This window comes from Gopherus flavomarginatus, chromosome 3, assembly GCF_025201925.1.
Source record: "Gopherus flavomarginatus isolate rGopFla2 chromosome 3, rGopFla2.mat.asm, whole genome shotgun sequence".
Lineage (NCBI taxonomy): Eukaryota > Metazoa > Chordata > Testudines > Testudinidae > Gopherus > Gopherus flavomarginatus.
The window spans coordinates 106,115,384-106,134,768 of NC_066619.1; the positions used below are offsets into that span (position 1 = coordinate 106,115,384).

General features: G+C 40.3%; 1 protein-coding gene across 4 annotated transcripts in view; it reads right to left on the minus strand.

Moving 5' to 3' along the window:
- ADAMTSL1 (ADAMTS like 1) overlaps positions 1–19,385 on the minus strand; it is a 703,248-nt gene that overhangs the window by 301,367 nt on the left and 382,496 nt on the right. For 3 of the 4 annotated variants that reach the window (XR_007773161.1, XR_007773160.1, XM_050944097.1), the window contains exon 3: positions 4,862–4,918. The exons of the other annotated variant lie outside the window; for it this stretch is intronic. Coding sequence is in view for 1 of the 3 variants with exons in the window: in XM_050944097.1 (XP_050800054.1) it covers positions 4,862–4,918 (57 nt within the window). In the remaining 2 variants the exon portion in view is untranslated. The remainder of the gene's footprint in view (positions 1–4,861; positions 4,919–19,385) is intronic. 4 annotated transcript variants of the gene reach the window in all.

The following is a 19,385-nucleotide window of genomic DNA, read 5'->3' on the forward strand; positions in this document are numbered from 1 at the left end:
CTCCCCAGAATGACTCAGGAATGCAGTGGAGATGGTAAAGTGCCCTGGAAATGCCATCTGATGCTGGCTCTGAGACAATAGCACAGATAACAGCTGCGTTCATAAGTCATTTTCAAAAAAGGATTCAGTGGTAAAACTGAAGTGTTCAGATCAGGCTGTATATCAGACAGCTGTTGCTTTCTAAGCAGCACTGGGCAGTGGAAATGTCACATGGTTCCCTGGGATCAATACTTGTATTTATTAAAATGCCTCTCATCACATTGCTAGGTCAATGGCTGTGTTTCTAATTAGAAGATCACTTCTACAAATAAACAATGAGACATGGCAACATGTGCTATTGGTCTAGCCTTTCAGCAGAGTTTATCCATTCACCATTCACCATAAGCAGAAAGCAAGTGAGCATCCTGGACACAAATTTGCTGAGCCAGATCCCCAGCAACTGTAAAGTGGGGTAGTTCCACTGACTTCAATGGAGTTGCATAAATTGAAACCAGAGCGATATCAGTACCAAAGTGTTTTCAACAGCAGATGAGTATAAGATTCACAGCAGGTTATACTGATACTATGTCAAACTAAAACTTATTTAGACTGAATTGATTCAGAGGGCATCCAGCAAAGATTGCGAGGGAGGGATATGTAAACTGACACATTCATTCTTCAGTATCCCACAATACATTACACTTATTTGCAGTTGGCCAAATTCTCACCTCGAATGAATACACAGGTGGGCACAGGAATACAACAGGCAGAATGTGGGCACAGGAATACAACAGGCAGAATGTGGCCCATTGTACAGTAGAGTTTTCTTGCTGGCCCCTTCCTCCTAAAGAAACTAAGAGCAGGAAAATATACACTGAATATCAGGAAACGCTTCCTGACAGAGAAATCTATTGGACTGTGCAACTGTCTCTAACCTGGGAAGCGCAAACAAAAATTCACTTGAGATAAGAGACAAAGCATCTAGGCAGCTCTTAGGGGCAGGACCATCTTTTTGTTCTGTTCGGAGACAGCAACTATGACAACGGGGTCCTGGTTCACGGCTGAAGCTCCTAGGTGCTACCACACAATAATAAATACTGGACACAGCAAGAGGACAGGAAAAGACACCTAACAGTTCTTCTCCATCTCTACTTTCTGTCATTTCTCTCTCCCGTTCAGGAGAGAACACTAAAAAAAACTTTGTGAACTGACAGAACAAAATCTATGCAATCCTGTCAGCTCAAAGAGGTAACTTTCTTCACAAGTAATTAAGACATAATGTTGATGCATCAGAACATTGTCACAGGATAATGGTTTCCTGCTGCTTGATTAATGCTATGGTAAAGCAGGGATGTTTATTTGCCCAGCAGAAGACAGGAATCCTGCAACAGTGATCAATTAAAATGACACTGTTTCTCTTGTATCAAATGATGAATGCAGAAGGAGACATTCTTGTCTCATACTGTTGATGTTGATACTATGGGGTGAGAGCTGGCTCCTTTTACTATGATTGATTTAGAATTGGCTTGGGGAACACATTGTGTGTGTGGATCTGTGTGCACGCACATACATATACACTACAACTAGTCAGAAAGTAGCTTATCCAAACACAAGGCCACGCTTCACCTTTGGATATGCACAAACTGCTTCAATCGATTATAAGGGGAGCAGCGCTGAATGCAGAACTTGGCCCATGGTATTACAAGGAGCATGATAATTTGGCTCAGTAGAAACTCTCTTCCCCTCAGAAGCAGGGGTCAGATGGCCAGCAACACAGAATGCCTGGCAGAGAAATTATCTTTTAGTTTGTCCATTTCCAACGCTGACACCGTCTTAATCCTTGTCATGTTCAGCACCGAGCATATTGTTGGTTTTTTAACAAATAAATAAGTGATTATCCTCCATAGCACCTCAGAGTTAAATTGGTTTCAGTTCAGGAGCACCAACTCTCCAAGACTGCGATGAATAATGTATTACTTGTTTTATGACATGGAGTGTTATCAAATAGAGAGACTCCTCCCATCTCAATCAAAAACGTTATACAATGTGTGGTTACTATTTTGGGAATTTCAACAAAATAAATACAAAGTTAATGATGAGACTGACCAAAAACAAATGGGGGTTTTAAAGATAACAAAGATGGGTTCATTTTGATAATATTTGTATGAAAAGTTCATGCGTGTTAATATTGATTAAATAATTTTTTCAAAAAAGGGAAACGTCTATATTTTTGCGATCTTTTTTTATAGGGACAATGCTGTTGCTTTTATGTAAGGGTTTACCCCGTGTTCCTTAATTATTCTTGGCATTGTGCCAAAAGCTAATCATTTTTCTTATGAAACTGACAAGCAATTGCTTTTTTTATCCTCTAAGGAGACGTTAGGAATAATAGACGAAATGTCAGGAATAAGTAAGAAAAATAGTGCTGTGTATATATCCCCCTCCTAAAAGAAGAAATACATCCCTTGCCTTTAACCTTATTTTTCTTAAGAATATAATCTGAGCTCAAACCAAGAGCCCAGTAGGGAAAGACTATTTTTTACCCACTAAATCAGCCTGCAGCATTTAATGACTTTTCTTCCAAAGATTACAATGATAATGTGATTGACACAAAGTGTAACCTTTATAGTGTAAGCAGAAGACCATGAACAGCAGTGGTCAATTAACAAGCCGATATTTGGTGAAAAACAGAAACTCATGAAAAGTAAATTTAAAATTTGACTTATTTTAGGTAGTAGTTCTGAATAGCGAAAAATGATCTCATTACAGCTGGATATCTTGGATTCAGGACTCCAGAGGCCACAATTACTTCCAGACATCAGAGATTTTAGCAGCCAAAGATACATTACACAATATTCCAATTACACACACTCCAGGATTTTCTCTTGGGCAGAGAATATTTTAAATACTAGTGATGCCATGGCACTTTTCACAAGCATAGCTTGCTTCACTGCCCTGGCCCAAATCTTATCTCCTGTAATTATCTTGTACCAAACTACATTCTCTCCTTTAAGACTAACAGATTTATAAATCAGATTTATGAAAACAAATAAACCTGTTTGTCTTTGAGATGTCACCGGACTCCTCGTTGTTTTTGTGGATACAGACTAACATGGCTACCCCTCTGATAATTCTCTCCTTTGTTTCAACTGGATAAGTTCTTGTTCATCTTCCCTTCTAAAGCCACTCCTTGAGTTTCTCTTCTAAAGTGGCTGTTTGTTGCTAGTGGGGAACAACTGCGGCATTCCATCTCAGAGGTGGATGCATTTCAACAGAGGATGGCAAATTGATCCCTGCATCTGCAAAGCAAGGCACTCTGGGATGTAATACATTATAGCAGGGGTGGGCAAACTTTTTGGCCTGAGGGCCGCATTGGGTTTCAGAAATTGTATAGAGGGTTGTTTAGGGGAGGCCTGCCCCGGCCTGGCCTGGCCCCTGCCCCATATCCCCCCCTGCTTCTCTCCCTCAAAACCCCTGCCCCATCCAACCACCCCCTCTCCCTGACCGCCTCCAGAACCCCTGCCCCTGACTGCCCCCTGCTGCCTCATCCAACCCCCCTCTCCTTCCTGACTTCCTCCCCACCCAACCCCCCCCGTTCCCTGCCCTTTGACCGCCCCGAACCCTATCCACATCCCTGCCTTCTAACCACCACCCTGAACTCCCCTGCCCTCTATCCAACTCCCCCTGCTCCCTGCCCCCTTACCACACTGCCTAGAGCACCGGTAGCTGGTGGCGCTACAGCTGCAACGCCCAGAGCACCAGGACAGGCAGCCGCACCACCCGGCTGGAGCCAGCCACGCCACCGGACAGCACAGAGCACAACGTCAGGCCAGGCTCTGTAGTTGCACTGCCCAGCTGTCCAGAGCATTGTGCCAGTGGCACAGTGTGCTAAGGCTGCAAGGGAGGGGGAACAGCGGCGGAGGGGCCGGGGGATAGCCTCCCAGGGCAGGCGCTCAGGGGCCAGGCAGGAGACAGGAGGCCCTAGTTTACCCACCTCTGCACTAGACCATGATACATTAATGACTAAAAAAGTACCACAAAAATATCTGAATCTAACACAAGGCCCTTTCGTTTGAAGAGATTGGACAGCCAGGTACAGCTGGTTTGCCTTCTGCTGCTGCTACTTAGATCAAAGCAGTGATTTCTAAATATGAATTATTGATTTTTTTTTTAAAAAGGAACACAAAACATGGATTGTAAATATGCTCTGGTTTTCTGCATTTTTAGTGAGCTTATGCAATCATAGAAGAAAGAGCCTCATTCTCCTCTTGGCTTTTATCCATGCAACTACATTGACTGAAATTTGATGGAGGCAGGCTACATTCATGTTTAATTCATTCCTGTGCTTATCACTGAGTGAAATCAAGCTCCAAGAATTGGTATTTAGGACACAAAACCCTGTTTACAGCATACAGTTGGTTGTACTACTAAAAACAAGAGGTCTACTAATCAGAGGAGGTACACTTAGAGCAGTGTTAGCTATATTTCCCATTTTAAGGCACATATTAGAGCATCTCGTGGCAAACCAAAACACCAGGGCATGGCAATTGTCCATTTTCAACAACATCCACAAAGATGCATGTTTTATAGTTATTGTTAATGATGCTCTGAATGCCATTTACCAGCTAAAATAATTTGCGAGTGTTACTCTTTTTGCAACTGTGAAGGAAGTGCAAGATTTTAATCGACGATACTTCCTAATTGTAGTACATTAATTTGATTGGATTGCCTAGTGCTACGGAGACAACGCAATTCCCTTATGCCCTCATTAGACTAATGTGAGCATAATATTTCTAGAAGCCACAATTTTCATTTTCACTGATACCAAGTTAACTGAAAGCACCTCACAGAGTATTATTACAAATATTATGGAGAGTCTTACTGCTTTGGTTAACTGTTCATCAAGTAACTCCAAACCATTATCTCCTCCTCCAGTGCCCTAAAGAAAAAAGAAGAGAAAAGTAACCACAAGAGGAAAAGCTTTAAAAACTAGGAGTTAAATTAACATTTGGAGTTGTACTGATGATTCCTCATCATCAGTATCATTCCTTGCACTCCTACTACTTTCCAGTTGTCTCAAAGACATCTGCTGGTGATATGCTGCAGCCTTTACCACAGCTACAGTAAGTCAGCTATGTCACCCAGAAGCCAGGCTGTGTTCTTGTACTGGAAACCAAACAGGAATTAGTTTATGCAGGACATAGCTTCCTTTAAATAAATTATAACCTTTCCATCCCATGAATGCTCAGATCCTGCATCTTAACTTTTATTGTAGTTGACAAAACACTGCCTGAGCCAGCATAGTCTGGATCATGAGGCATATTCATAATATAACCTACCCAGTTTAGAAACCTACACTCTTTAAAAGGAGGACAGGAAAGCTATACGAAAACTCTGAGGAAAAGAAGTTTAAATATTTTGGACACTGAAAAACAAAATAGAAAAAGAAGAGCATGAATATGGCACCAGAATATTCGGATCTTAAAAGATAAATATACAAGGGAATACGGACGACTCTCATAATAGATTTGCACAAGACTAATTTAAAATAAATTTGTGATGACTAATGCAACAAACTTTTGGCATTATCCAGGATGCAGATCCAGGATTTGATCAAAGGTTCAGTGAAGTCAATGGGAGTCTATTGACTTCAGTGGGCTTTGCATAAGCCCATAGAATCCCTCTCTTGCTAGCAGACACAGGCACCTTGAAAGTCAACAGTCTTGAGCCTCTTGATTTGCATATTGGCTTAAGGTTAGCACCATTTTGAGCATCTCCAACAGGAGATTTTTAAAACTAGATTAGTCCATTCTCCCTTTTCACATATATGGGAACAGGGTTTTAAAAGCACAAATATGAAATTATTTGAAAATCAGAATGAAATACTCAACCATGAGTTTCTGAAATTTCCCATCTGTTATTTTGAGAAGGGCTGAGTGGTAAGGGAATTTGGGACTGTTGTTGTGCTACTTAATCCAAAACATGCCATCATCCCTCTATCAAACAGAGGTATATATTTACATGCACGTCATAGGGCATCCTTTTTTGGAGTGCCTCCCTGATGCAGGTCATGGCATGATCTAGACAGTTTCCCTTCTCAGAGCCACAAGTAATTCCACGCAGGCTTATCTTCTCATTCAGCAATATGGTTATTAGCAGAACATAGTTGAAAGCAGTCCATAATAAGAGTCCCAAACATGTAGTTCATTTCCCAGTCCAGTGCAAATGGTCATTAAGATCCCCTGATGTCTCTTCCTATGAGGCTCGACGTATCATATCATGCACCGGTGCCTTCGACCATGCCTAGACTGTTGGTCCTCCTCTGGTCCTTGTACCAGGACAGCCACCCAGGCCTTCCAAAAGGAATGAAAACCTGCTCTTCCCAGTGGGAACCCCCAGTCTCTCTGCTGGAAAATCATCCTTGCCAGGGGTGCATCTGTCACTTCCTCTGATCCTCTCATGGCTCTTCTGGATCCAGCTCTCTGGGCGTAGAGATGTCAGTGAGTAAGCTCCTCCACTACTCCCCTGCCTTCAACTCTCTCCTGGCCTTGGCTCCAGCTCTTCAGATTAGAAACATCAGGTAACTTCTTTTTTCCATTGTTCCTCCTACCTTCAGCCCTGTCCAGCCCTCTGATCCTGGCTCAGGGATACCAGCCAGCAAATCCCTCTTGGTAATGCCCTGCCTTCAACCCTCTTCCAGGAACCAAACATATAGTGTCCTAGCCAATTCCTCTCTCTGCCAGAGAGAGCTCACAGAGAGCTTTCTGCGGGCTTCTCCAGAGAGCTCTTCCAGTCTCCTGATCTTTTCTGACTCTCACCAGGACTCCCCCTGATCCTTTATAGCCCCCAGGTACTGCTCTAATTGGCTAATTAGGAGCACTGGCATATTGAGAACCAGTGTAAGCCACTCTGCTGCACAGAGAAACATAACACAGAAGAATGCATAGATGAGGTACTCTGGAAATACAAGAGGACTGAGTGTATTACAGTGACCTATGGGATTCTTGTAATCAGCCTGCAGCTCATCAAATACTATAATATGCCAGATGGAGAAGAAGATGAGGGCAGCGGTGAGCAGCAGCACCACCATTTAGCAGAAGGCGGCGAAGATGAAGGCCATCGCGGCGAGAGCAGGCCGCACAGCCAGCAGGGTAGCAGGAGAGCGAGGGATGCTGGGCTGGCTCTGGCTTGGGGCACTGGATCTACTTTATTTACAGGGGACAGTCACTCTATGACAATGCACATACACATCATATATCTCACTCTAATGCTATATAGTCATTAGTAGTATTCATATATAGTTTACTTTTTGTACACAATGTTCAATGTCAACAAGAAACCTAAAGACAAAAAGATTAAAAATGACTTCACTTTCCTGGAAACATTGTTCACATTTTAGAGTTATTTTCTGTTAGTTTTTTAATTATTTGCCTTTCTTTACTCTCCTTCCCACTTACGGGTTTACTTGTAACCAGCTGAGCTTACCTATTATCTCAGTTTTCTTACTGAGAGTACTTCTATTTTTTGCTTCCTCTCCCCTGAATTCATTTTTAGCTAGAGGATAATCACATGGCCACTTCAAGATACCAATTCTAAATCATTCATATAAGTTCTACTAATATAGTGATGATTTGTCTTTTGAAAATAGGCATTATTAGCTGAATTCCATTTGAAAAGAACTGTAACCCCAACTATTTTCTCCTTCTCCCTACCTTTTTTAAACACAAGCTTGTTTTTGATTTTGAAATTATAAAACGTTGATACCAACTGGTTCTGAAAAGCAATGGAGCAATACATGCTAACAAAGCATCCATAAAATCGAAAAAAAACAACCCCCAAAAAACAGCAGTACAATACATACTTCTCTTCATGTTTGAAAGAGACAGAAAAAAGTGAAGAGATATGAAAGGTCTGCATGATCAAACCCTAGGTGGAATTTCTGTCAACTTCAGCTGGAGTTCAACATGTGGTGGGCTTGCAGAATCAAGCCCCCAAAACATATGTGGAACCAGTAGGTGACTTTTGCACATGAAATCTGAGGCAATTAACTTTCTTCACAGAACACAGTGAGGCCTTCAGGGTACTCTAAGTGTGATTTAACTTAAATCAAATTAGTGGCTGTAGAAGTGAAAGATGAAATTTCATTTTAACTTAAAGACAACAAACACCTTCCTACCCTCAGTCTTCCCCGATCACATACACAGACACAAATTCTTCCCAAGCAAAAATGTAAACTATTTTTTTGGGGGGTAGGGAGGGGAAAGAGGAGGTGTGCGCAGATTTCCATTGTGCCACAAAATCAGTCATTTATAATGCAATAAAAATAAAGTTTTTGCAAACGTAGTACAATATGTGATCAAAGCTGCAAAAGCTATTAAGTCAAATTTAGAAAGTCTAAGCTTGTGATTTCCAAGTGGAGTTGTGTAACATTGCCCAAAATAGTCTGATATTCTAAGAGTGAGAACACAGAATGTATTTATTGTATGCATAGGTATAAAAGATTCTCCTTTGGGAAACTACTATTCCCTTTCATGGGAACATAAGTTAGTATATTATGTACATTAAATATCTCACTTAAAAAACCGGGAAGACATTGTAGCCTATAGGTTACTTTTGATTTTATTTTTACATAGTCCCAGCACACACAGTTCCAGAGAAGAGCAATAGCTGAACTATGCAGTCTTTGAACTACTGTAACTGTTTTCAATTATATTTGGAAGATTTATAATGGGCACAGTGAGCTTTTCATGTATTAGACACCACATTTCAACAATACAGACTGATAAAAATATGAAAAGAACTGGCTTCATTTTTTGAACACCTAAATATAATGTACTCTAGCATGATGACATGACAAGCCATTCATGGCCCTTTAAGCTATACCTAATAACTTAGGTTGTACTTGTAACAACATGGCATGTTGCTGGTGTCATTCTACAAACAAAACAGCCTGGTGGTTGGGTGGAGACACACCAATCTTGACAAGTAGTCAGGAGAGCCAGGACATGTCTAAAATGGGAGGGACGAGTTCAGCTGGTGCTCTCCTCACCAAAGCTCCCCAAAAAGGTTATTGCGTAACAACATACTCAGCCAATGAAATGTAAGATGGAAACATTACATCATCAGAACTGCCAAATAAGTGATTTTGAGAGCAAAGAACTATTGCCTGACAATTTCAAAGTGTTGTTCTCACTTGATTACCATTTTTGTGAGTGTCATTTACTCCCACCCTGACATGTCATATACAGTACACATGACATGTGTGACACATGCCACAACATTTTGCAGCTTCATCTTCTATTTTAGATAAATCAATCTTGTCCCTGGGTGTTTGCCCACACATGGTGCTTCAAACTGGAAAACTGCACCCCCCATGCTCCTTCTGGAAGCTTTAAAAGATGACAAATTAAGTTCATAAATATATCAGTTTATTTCTGCTTTGAACAGCTTTTTATCTTTTGAAATTTCAAAGTGCTGGTCTTCTGAGGAAAACGAGTCAGGTTTCCTTTGACATAACGGGAGCAAGATATAACTGTCATGGAGGAAAATACTATATTTATGTCTCCACGTAATCCATGCATTGCTTTATGGAATTACGGTCTACTAAGCAGTGTTACAAATCCAGTTAATGCTTCTGCATGCTGTATTTTGTGTTTGGTTCTGTGACTGAACTGACAGATGTGGAAAGGCACATAAAAGTCTCTAAAGTAAACGTATACATATGCTGATGAGCTCATCTTATTTCTGCTAAAGCTGGCATCAATCTGAGCTTAATTCTTTTCCTCTAGATAACATTGTTTGGCTTGATGTGTGTTTTCTTACACTAATTCCACACATTCTGGGGCTCAACAACATGAAAACAGAAAACACTGGGATACCACGTTAGTGCATGAGCTCGTACTCAGTCATCTCCCTACAGACAAGAGAGACGACATAGTTGAAAAAGACATGTAAGTTAACCACTCCATTTCAAGGTCACAACTCAAACCCACAGCATTTGAGTTTTCTGCATTCAAACATCAGTGCCTCTCGTGAGATCTGTGATTCACCTAATGTCACTCAGGGCCATCTGATCCCATCACAGCTTGTCATAAACAGATAGTTAAGGGTTAATGTCTCTTTTACCTGTAAAGGGTTAAGAAGCTCAGTAAACCTGGCTGACACTGACCAGAGGACCAATAGGGGGACAAGATACTTTCAAATCTTGGTGGAGGGAAGTCTTTGTTTGTGCTCTTTGTTTTGTTCGTTGTTCGCTCTTGGGACTAAGAGGGACCAGACGTACATCCAGGCTCTCCAAATCTTTCTAAATCAGTCTCTCATGTTTTAAACTTGTAAGTAATCAGCCAGGCAAGGTGTGTTAGTCTCATGTTTGTTTTCTCAACTTGTAAATATTTCTTCTCGCTGGAAGGATTTTACCTCTGTTTGCTGTAACTTTGAACCTAAGGCTAGAGGGGATTTCATCTGGGCTATATGAATCTGAGTACCCTGTAAAACATTCTCCATCCTGATTTTACAGAGATAATTTTTACCTTTCTTTCTTTCTTTAATTAAAAACTCTCTTTTTAAGAACCTGATTAATTTTTCCTTGTTTAAGATCCAAGGAGATTGGGTCTGGACTCCTCAGGAATTGGTGGGGGGAAGGAGGGGAAATGGTCAATTTCTCCTTGTTTTAAGATCCAAGGGGTTTGGATCTGGGTTCCCCAGGGAATTGGTGAAGTCCCTCAAGGCAGCCTAGGGAGGGGAAAGTTTTTGGGGGACAGGTAGTGCCCCAGACACTGAAATTTCTGGGTGGTGGCAGTGTTACCAGATCTAAGCTAGTAATTAAGCTTAGAAGTGTTCATGCAGGTCCCCACATTTGTACTCTGAAGTTCAAAGTGGGGAAAAAAAGCTTGACACAGCTATACTGTCTTTCTCCAAAATGTGGGCGAGAGATGTTCAGGGCCTGACTTTCAAAGATACACATGAAATGACATGAGACTAAGTTCCATAGGATCATACATGAGTCATATTTATACAAATGAGCACACTGAACATAAGTTTAAATAATAGATTTTGCACATTAGACATATATTCTTGAGTATCTTGAATAGGGAAAGCCAAATTTCAAAGAAGTACCTTGTGGTTCCAAAGTTCACATATGGGCATGTGAATAATCAGACGAATGTAACAGTACTTCAGAAAAATTGATAATCCAGTACTGAAAACTTCTAGTTGTTCTCTAATATTTCTAAAAAAGCTTGGGCGATATAGATTTCTTGATCTTCTACATTTCCTATCTCCTGTAGATAGAAGACCATAATAAAGAATGCTGTACTCACATGAGCATCAACTACCGTGAGCAGAAAATGGAGGACGACAAAGGACTTAATGAAGCAAGGCAACAAGGGCTTGGATCCACTAGTTCTATTAATACTAACTAGTATACAAAGAGCTACAAAACGTGACTGACAGAAATGGAACTGCTATGTAATAATGTTACGAATAGTGAGCTGTAACAATTTTATGAACTTTGTCTGTGATCTGGACAGTGAGGATAAGTTGTTGTCAACTGGGGTTATAAATCTTTCCTACGTGAATGCATTGATCTACTAAGAGAAGACGAACCAGCAAGCAACACAGTGGCTTCCCAGATAAGAACATCTAGGTCATCACTTGAAAGATAATGGAGAAAGTTATTAGCTTTATAGATTCTGTGTCCTGCCACCAACATGCTATAAGTCTTCTTTTTCAGGAGCTGCCCAGGGAATGTCAGCGAGCTCCGACAGAAAGACAAGGTAACACAGTGGACAGCTCTGCAGAAAAGCCTATAGGCAGTCAGACATTCCAAAGTCCCCACATGGCAGATGGTTGAACATCTGGAAAACAGGCATGCATATAGGCCGTTTTATTGTTTTTAAGATCTGTTTTTCCTCATGTGCTTTTGTTCTAAATAAAACAATACTTTGCTTTAAGAAGGCTGTTTGACCAATGATTACAACTGTCACTGCTGCGTAGGGAGTGAAACTGTAAAGTCTGAGCCTAAGGTCCGGTCTACACTACAGAGTTAAGTTGATATAAGGCAGCTTATGTCAACCTAACAATGTCAGTGTATACACTCCCAGCCTTGCTCCCGCCAGTGTAAGTGTCCTACTACTCTGACATAACTCCACCTCCATAAGAGGCGTAAGGTTTACGCCAGTGTAACTAGGGCAACACAGTGTCTGTGGAGAGACAATATTCCTTACACCAGCTGTTGGCCGTCATGTCAATGTCACAGCTCTGTTGGAGCCATGAAATTGGGAAAAGCTGCTGGCTCCCGGCTCCCCAGCCGGTCTGCTTCTAGGTCTCCACTCCAAGGCGGGCTACCACCCAGGCTCCTGGCTTGGCCCGCTACCCCTGGGTTCCCAGCTCCCCGCCGGGAGCACAGCAGCTGACTGGACTCTGGGTGAGGCTTCCTCCCCACACTCTCAGTTGGGAGCACAGAGGCAAGAAATCCTGTGGTGGCAGCTGGGCTCCAGAGCTGAAAGCCCTGGCTCTCAGCCCCCTCCCCCCCGGCCCTTTTACTCAGTGGAAGCACTCCTGGTGAGGACGTGCACCACAGACAGAAGAAGGGTAGTGGGGACATCGGGCCAATTTCAGATTGTAGTGTAGACATGTCCTAAGTCAGACTCGCTGAAGTAACCATGGGGACTACAACTGAGCATCTGCGCTGAGAGTGGGAGAATCAAATGATTCCACCCTGAGAGACAAGTGACTGCCAGAAGCCAGAGACCTGCAGGGGGTGCACTTAGAGACACTAAAAGAGGTCAGAGGTACAGTCTGTTCAGTAACTGTGACAGTGATATCTGTGGTGTGACTCACAGGATGGCAGATAATGTGTACAAACAAAATATTTTTTTTTAAAAACTGAAACCAAATTAGGAATGAAGTCCATCTGGAGAACCTTCCTTTCTGCTCTTACTTGATAGAAGAGAAATCTCACATCATCAGCATGATCTCCCTCCCCAGTAAGGATGTCTGCCACGTTCAGGAGAACTCTTCAGGCATGAGAGCTGCTTCAGGGGAGTTGGGAGATGTTGAGCCCAGTGAGAGAAGGGAGTGACCAGATACATTGTATAGCAATTTAAAAGCTTTTCTTTCATAGACCACTCGATTCAGGACAAACTTTTTATATATTTTACATACATACATGTATACACACATGCGCACACACACTGAATTCCTATTTAAATTGAGCAGAAAGTAATTTCTCTCCATGAAGCAATAAACCACCATGAGGATTTGGGCATGAGGCCAGATTTGCTTCTGAACATGAAATCCCTATGGGCCTTTAGGTCACCAGTGAAACGCCTTGGAAAATTTAATTAAAGTGGGTTCCAGGAAGAACTATGAGGGTGATATAGTTAATCAGCTACCACTAAATAAGAGAGTGTGTTCACATACAAGTGTCTTATAAGCATGACATGCCCAATTCTGCAATGAAAGTTACATATTTCAGTGACCTTGCTACAATAAAAGTAATATGGTAACCAGATGACAACTAACACCATTTCTAGCTATTCTTAAATACAATTTTTGGGAGTAAAATTATTTCCTGCTTTTCCTCAAAGGAAACATTATTATTGGACACACAAAAAACCCCTGATGCTACTCATTTTAAAAATGATTATATTTTCTCAGAATGAAATTATTATGAACTAATCAGCAAAAGTGGAATCAGCTAATCCCTTTATATATGAACTAGGTTTCAAACTATTTGAGAACCAAAACATCTGCCCAATGCACAAACTATTTTATACAAACAATATTAGAATAATTTTAAATGTAATTTTATTGGGGGAGGAAGAGGAGATGAGACTTGATAATGTCTCAATAGTGAATGAGCAAACAATAATTGGATAGCAAGAGCATGACATTTATGAGGTATTTCATATTAGTAAATCCTCAGCTGAAGCAAAGAGGTGTGTTTTGTTTTTCCATACATAAAGAGCAACCTTACACTTTCATCCAGAATGTACTTAATAGAAAATAAAGAGAACAACCAAAACAAGAAAAAAAGATTTTCATAGACAGCACACAGGGTTTGAGTCACTTTGGAACAAAATACAGACTCCTGCTGTATCTGCTGATGGACCTTCTCTCCACTTAAAATGCAGTTTACAGCAAAGAAATCATAACATGAACAAGGAACATATACCAGAGTCAGCATTCACCTTCAGTTCCCACAGACTGATACCTGGGATAATACAGTTGTTTTAATTAAATGAAGGGAAACTACTGTGGTATTCCAAATACCTCTGACAACTCTGGGTAAACGATTTTTTTCAGGGGCAAACAAACAATTTAAAACATTGTATAATTCAATAGTTGTAATAGGTTTTTGCCTTGAAAAAATAAAGAGAGGGTGAGCTTACAGGAGCCCCGAAAAATCTGCATCCAAGTTAACATAGAACTAGGGCTATCAAGAGATTAAAACAATTAACTGTGATTAATCACACTGTTAAACAATAATAGAATACTATTTATTCATGTATTTAATGTTTACCACATTTTCAAATATATTGATTTCAATTACAACACAGAATACAAAGTGTTCAGTGCTCACTTTATATTTATTTTTATTATATTTGCATTGTAAAAATAAGATAGCATTTTTCAATTCACTTAATACAAGTACTGTAGTGCAATCTCGATCATGAAAGTTGAACTTACAAATGTAGAATTATGCACAAAAATAACTGCATTCAAAAATAAGGCAACATAAAACTTTAGCGCCTACAAGTCCATTCAGTCCTACTTTTTGTTCAGCCAATTGCACAAACAAGTTTGTTTACATTTGCAGGAGATAATGCCGCCCACTTCTTGTTCACAATGTCACCTGGAAGCGAGAACTGGAGTTTGCATGGCACTGTTGTAGCCAATGTTGCAATATATTTATGTGCCAGATGCACTAAAGATTCACACGTCCCTTCATGCTTCAACCACCATTCCAGAGGACGTGTGTCCATGCTGATGATGGGTTCTGCTCAATAATGGTCCAAAGCAGTGCAGACCAATGCATGTTCATTTTCATCATCTGAGTCAGATGCCACCAGCTGAAAGTTGATTTTCTTTATTGGTGGTTCATTTTTTGTAGATTCCACATCGAAGTGTTGCTCTTTTAAGACTTCTGAAAGCATGCTCCACATCCCATCCCGATCAGATTTTGGAAGGCACTTCAGATTCTTAAATCTTGGGTTGAGTACTGTAGCTATCTTTAGAAATCTCACATTGGTATCTTTTGTGTTTTGTCAAATCTGCTGTGAAAGTGTTATTAAAACGAACAATAAGTGCTGGGCCATCATTCAAGACTGCTATAACACGAAATATATGGCAGAACGCAAGTAAAACAGAACAAGAGACATAGAATTCTCCCCCAAGGAGTTCGGTAACAAATTTAATTAACATATTACTTTTTTTAACAAGCGTCATCAGCATGAAAGCACGTCCTCTGGAATGGTGGCCAAAGCATGAAGGGGCATACAAATGTTTAGCGTATCTGGCACGAAAATACTTTGCAATACTGGCTACAGAAGTGCCACGCAACCATCTGGTCTCACTTTCAGGTGACATTGTAAATAAGAAGCAGTCAGCAGTATCTCCCATAAATATAAATAAACTCGTTTCTCTTATTGATTCACTGAATGAGAAGTAGAACTGAGTGGACTTGTAGGCTCCCAAGTTTTGCATTGTTTTGTTTTTGAGTGCAATTATGAACCCCCCCCCATCTGCATTTGTAAGTTGTGCTTGCATGATTAAGAGACTGCACTACAGTACCTGTATCAGATGAACTAAAAAATACAAAATTTCTTTTGTTTATAATTTTTACACTGCAAATATTTGTAATAAAAATAATATAAAGTGAGTACTGTATACTTCGTATTCTGTGTTGTAATTGAATTCAATGTATTTGAAAATGTAGTTAAAATATCCAAAATTTTTAATAAACAATAGAATACAAATTAAAATGTAACAGTGCAATAAAACTGCTATTAACCTAGATTCTTTTAATCACGATTAATTTTTTTTAGTTAATCGCATGAGTTAACTGCGATTAATCGACAGCCCTACATACAGTATAATAATGAAGCATTACTGTTAATATATTAGAGCTAAGCCTGGATGGGTCACAAACTGTAAATTGTACTGCACTGCTTATCTTCTACCACAGTTCAGAGCTCTGGGGAGGTTTTTTAAAAACATTCATATCAGACAAAAAACAACTCAGCTGCCCATTTGCAATAAAGTAATGCATGTATGTCTCTCCTGAGATTCAGAAATGTAGCTACAAAAAAGGCTTCTTGTTGTAGACACAGAAATTTCTCCTCAGATTTCTTCCTGCTCATAATTGCTTAATTTACCAATAATTTCTGGGTCTCAGGGTCCTGCAGCAGGGGAGGGAGGTGGAGAGGCAGCAGGCCCAGGCCTCTAGTCCCTAGAGCTAGAGGAGGGAGGCTGAGAATCCAGGCACTCTGTTTTGTACAAAGGGCATTTTTCATCAGAAAGTCATTCAGATGACATTTTTGACCAGCTCCAACTGTGATCCAATATTCCAGATTAAATGCCTCTAGTAGAGATGGACCTAACTCATGAAATTTGGATCTGTATCATAACTTCTCCAAACTCTGAATGGATTGGTATTTAGTGTTCAGCTCACAACCCATCCCTATTCTTGATTTGTACCTTCTGAGTAAGAAATCTCTGCAGCTAATTTTAAGGCCTATCGGGACACGTTTTCAAAATGTGGCCTACACATTTGCACAGGATCACTTGCTAATCCCAGTGCTGGAATATAGCCATGCAAAGAGAATTTGTACATTCTAGATTAGATGCCTGGTTGTGCCCTTCTATTTTAATGTCGTCCTTAATGCATGTTGTATTTGAATGTTCAAATCTGCTTTCCCAGCACAAGATGAAGAGATGAAAACCTCTGCAAACTACCACAAAATATTCCTCCTTAACTGGAGCAAATCCAAAATGGCAATCAGGATTTGATTGCTCCTGCAAAGGTACATATTTGCTGCTGAATAAGACAGGACTGTAGCTAGAGATGAATAAAGTATATTTTAATTTGCCTCACACCCAGATAATGCAACTGCAAAAAAATTCTGAAGGCCAGATCCTCACCCAGTGTAAACCAGCACACTGAGCTCGTTAGAAGCTTAATACATATATTAGCATAGTCACATCTATTTTAGTGTTGTATCATCTTGTTTGCAGTCACCCTGATAGCAATAATTTGATACCTGTTTCACAACTGTACTTCCTTAAAGGGGGGGGAAAGCAGCTTCATTTTCAGATATCATTTACTAGTATCTGAGTGAGGGTGAGTTTGCTGTGCTGGCAGTTAGAAACATGTTTTAACTTGTAGACTGAGGACTTTTGGGAGGAAGGCCAATGAGGGAGAATAAATGTGGATCGGGAAAGTGCTCTTTTACTGCCACTTTTTTAACTGTATCTACCCTTTTTCAGATGTGATACTTTTCCTACAGGATGCACTGCAGCTGGAGCAAGTCACTGGTTATTGGAGGAGTTAATTTATCATTTTCTATTACAACCCTCCACCCTCTCCCAGCCTTAAAGCAGTTATTGTCTCTTTGCATTTTTAAATGACATCTGTTCAAAGAGAGGCTCTTTTAGGATCACTCGGAATTAGGAGCTCAAATCCTATTTTCAGAAGTGATTTAGGAACTTAAAAGCCTTATATCCATTGACTTTGAATGAAACAGGCTCCTAAGCACCCAAGCCATTTTTGAAAATGTCACCCTTTGTCTCTGATCAATACTGCTTAATTTCCCATGCTAAGAACCTGTGCCTAAAGTCATCTAACTTTTTCTGCATGGGCTTTCTTTCCAGTTCTTATTTAACACAGTATCTCCAGTCTAGCACGCCACAATCAAATACAAAGTCTGGTGATCAATATTACTTATCTCCAAGCACATGATCATAGTTGACAGAGATGCCATAGCCAACGTAAATTAGCATGCAGTGGCCTAAAAAGTTCACAGTGGCAAGATGAGCTTTAGAGACTCATGACTTCCAGATGCCAGCTGCACACTTCCAGTATCAAATGAGTGGCCACTGACTTCAAAAGCCAGATTGCAGGTGGCAGGGTTTTGACTAGGATTTCAGTGAAACGAGAGTTTGTTAGTAATGTATAAACATATGCTTTCCAACAGTCAGAGGCCTTGACATGGCTTGGAGAAGTGTTGCTCTTGCTCTTCCAAGCCTGTACGTCACTAAGTATTTGTCCCATTTATTGAAGTGAATTGAATATTAATGAAATTTGCCATATTCATAACTCAGGATACTCAAGTTCTCCATTTACAAAACTGATGCAGCACAAACACGTTGCCTTAATGTGATTCAGCTTTCCCCAGAGGGGAAATTCTGGCACCACTGAAGTCAATGGCAAAACTCTTACAAACTTAAAATGGAGCTAGAATTCCTCCCCCAAGACCAGGGGTGGCTGGGTACTTTCCCCACCTAGCTCCAGTCAATCCTTGGTCTCTTTACTTAGCTGGCCATCAAATGAGTCCACTGATGTAAAATTTGATCTTAGTATCTGTTCACTAGGAACTCCCTGCCCAATATGGAAGAGTCCTATAGTATTTAATAGAAAAATTATAACTTTTTATAGGTTTTTATTAAAAACCTTATGATTATATCCCTGCTGAAAAATCCTATGGGAAAGCGCCAAAATCCTATAGAATGGATTTCATTGCCTACTGAATTCTGTAGTATTTAGAGTAATTTCTATGGAACCCACCTGGTTTAATCCCTGCTAAATTCTATAGGATGTTCCCAAAATGAAGGGCTAAGACCATCAATTTCATTCACATAGATCACTGCTAACCTGAGACCCAGACCTGCAAACACTTACGTACATGACTAACCCTTTGTTGATATGAGGAGTCATCCCACTGAAGTAAATAGGACTACTTGTGTGCGTAAAGTTATACACTTGCTTAAATGCTTGTGGGCTCAAACTCCTAGGCTGGATTTGAACCTGTGTCCTAAAGGTGAAAATAACCACAAGATAAACCTTTTGCTATCCTTAGTGTTCTTTGTGGAGAGCACCAGGCACCATTAGGAGATACAGGGGAAAGGTGTAGTAGCTAGGAGAATTTATTATGCACTCCATTTCTTCTCTCTGCTAAAGAACTAGACAAACAGCAGCAAAGCAGGACAAAAATTCAAAGAAATTACACAAATATATAAATGATAACACTCCCTTTCTGGAGGTGGTGGAGTTTTTCCTGACTTGAGTCATCATAAAATTCCTGAAGACTGTTAATTGCTATAATTTCACAACAGATTGTGCAAACCCAGGGATGTCAATCTTGGACTTTCCCCAAGAATTATATTGCTTTTTAAAAAAAGGTACT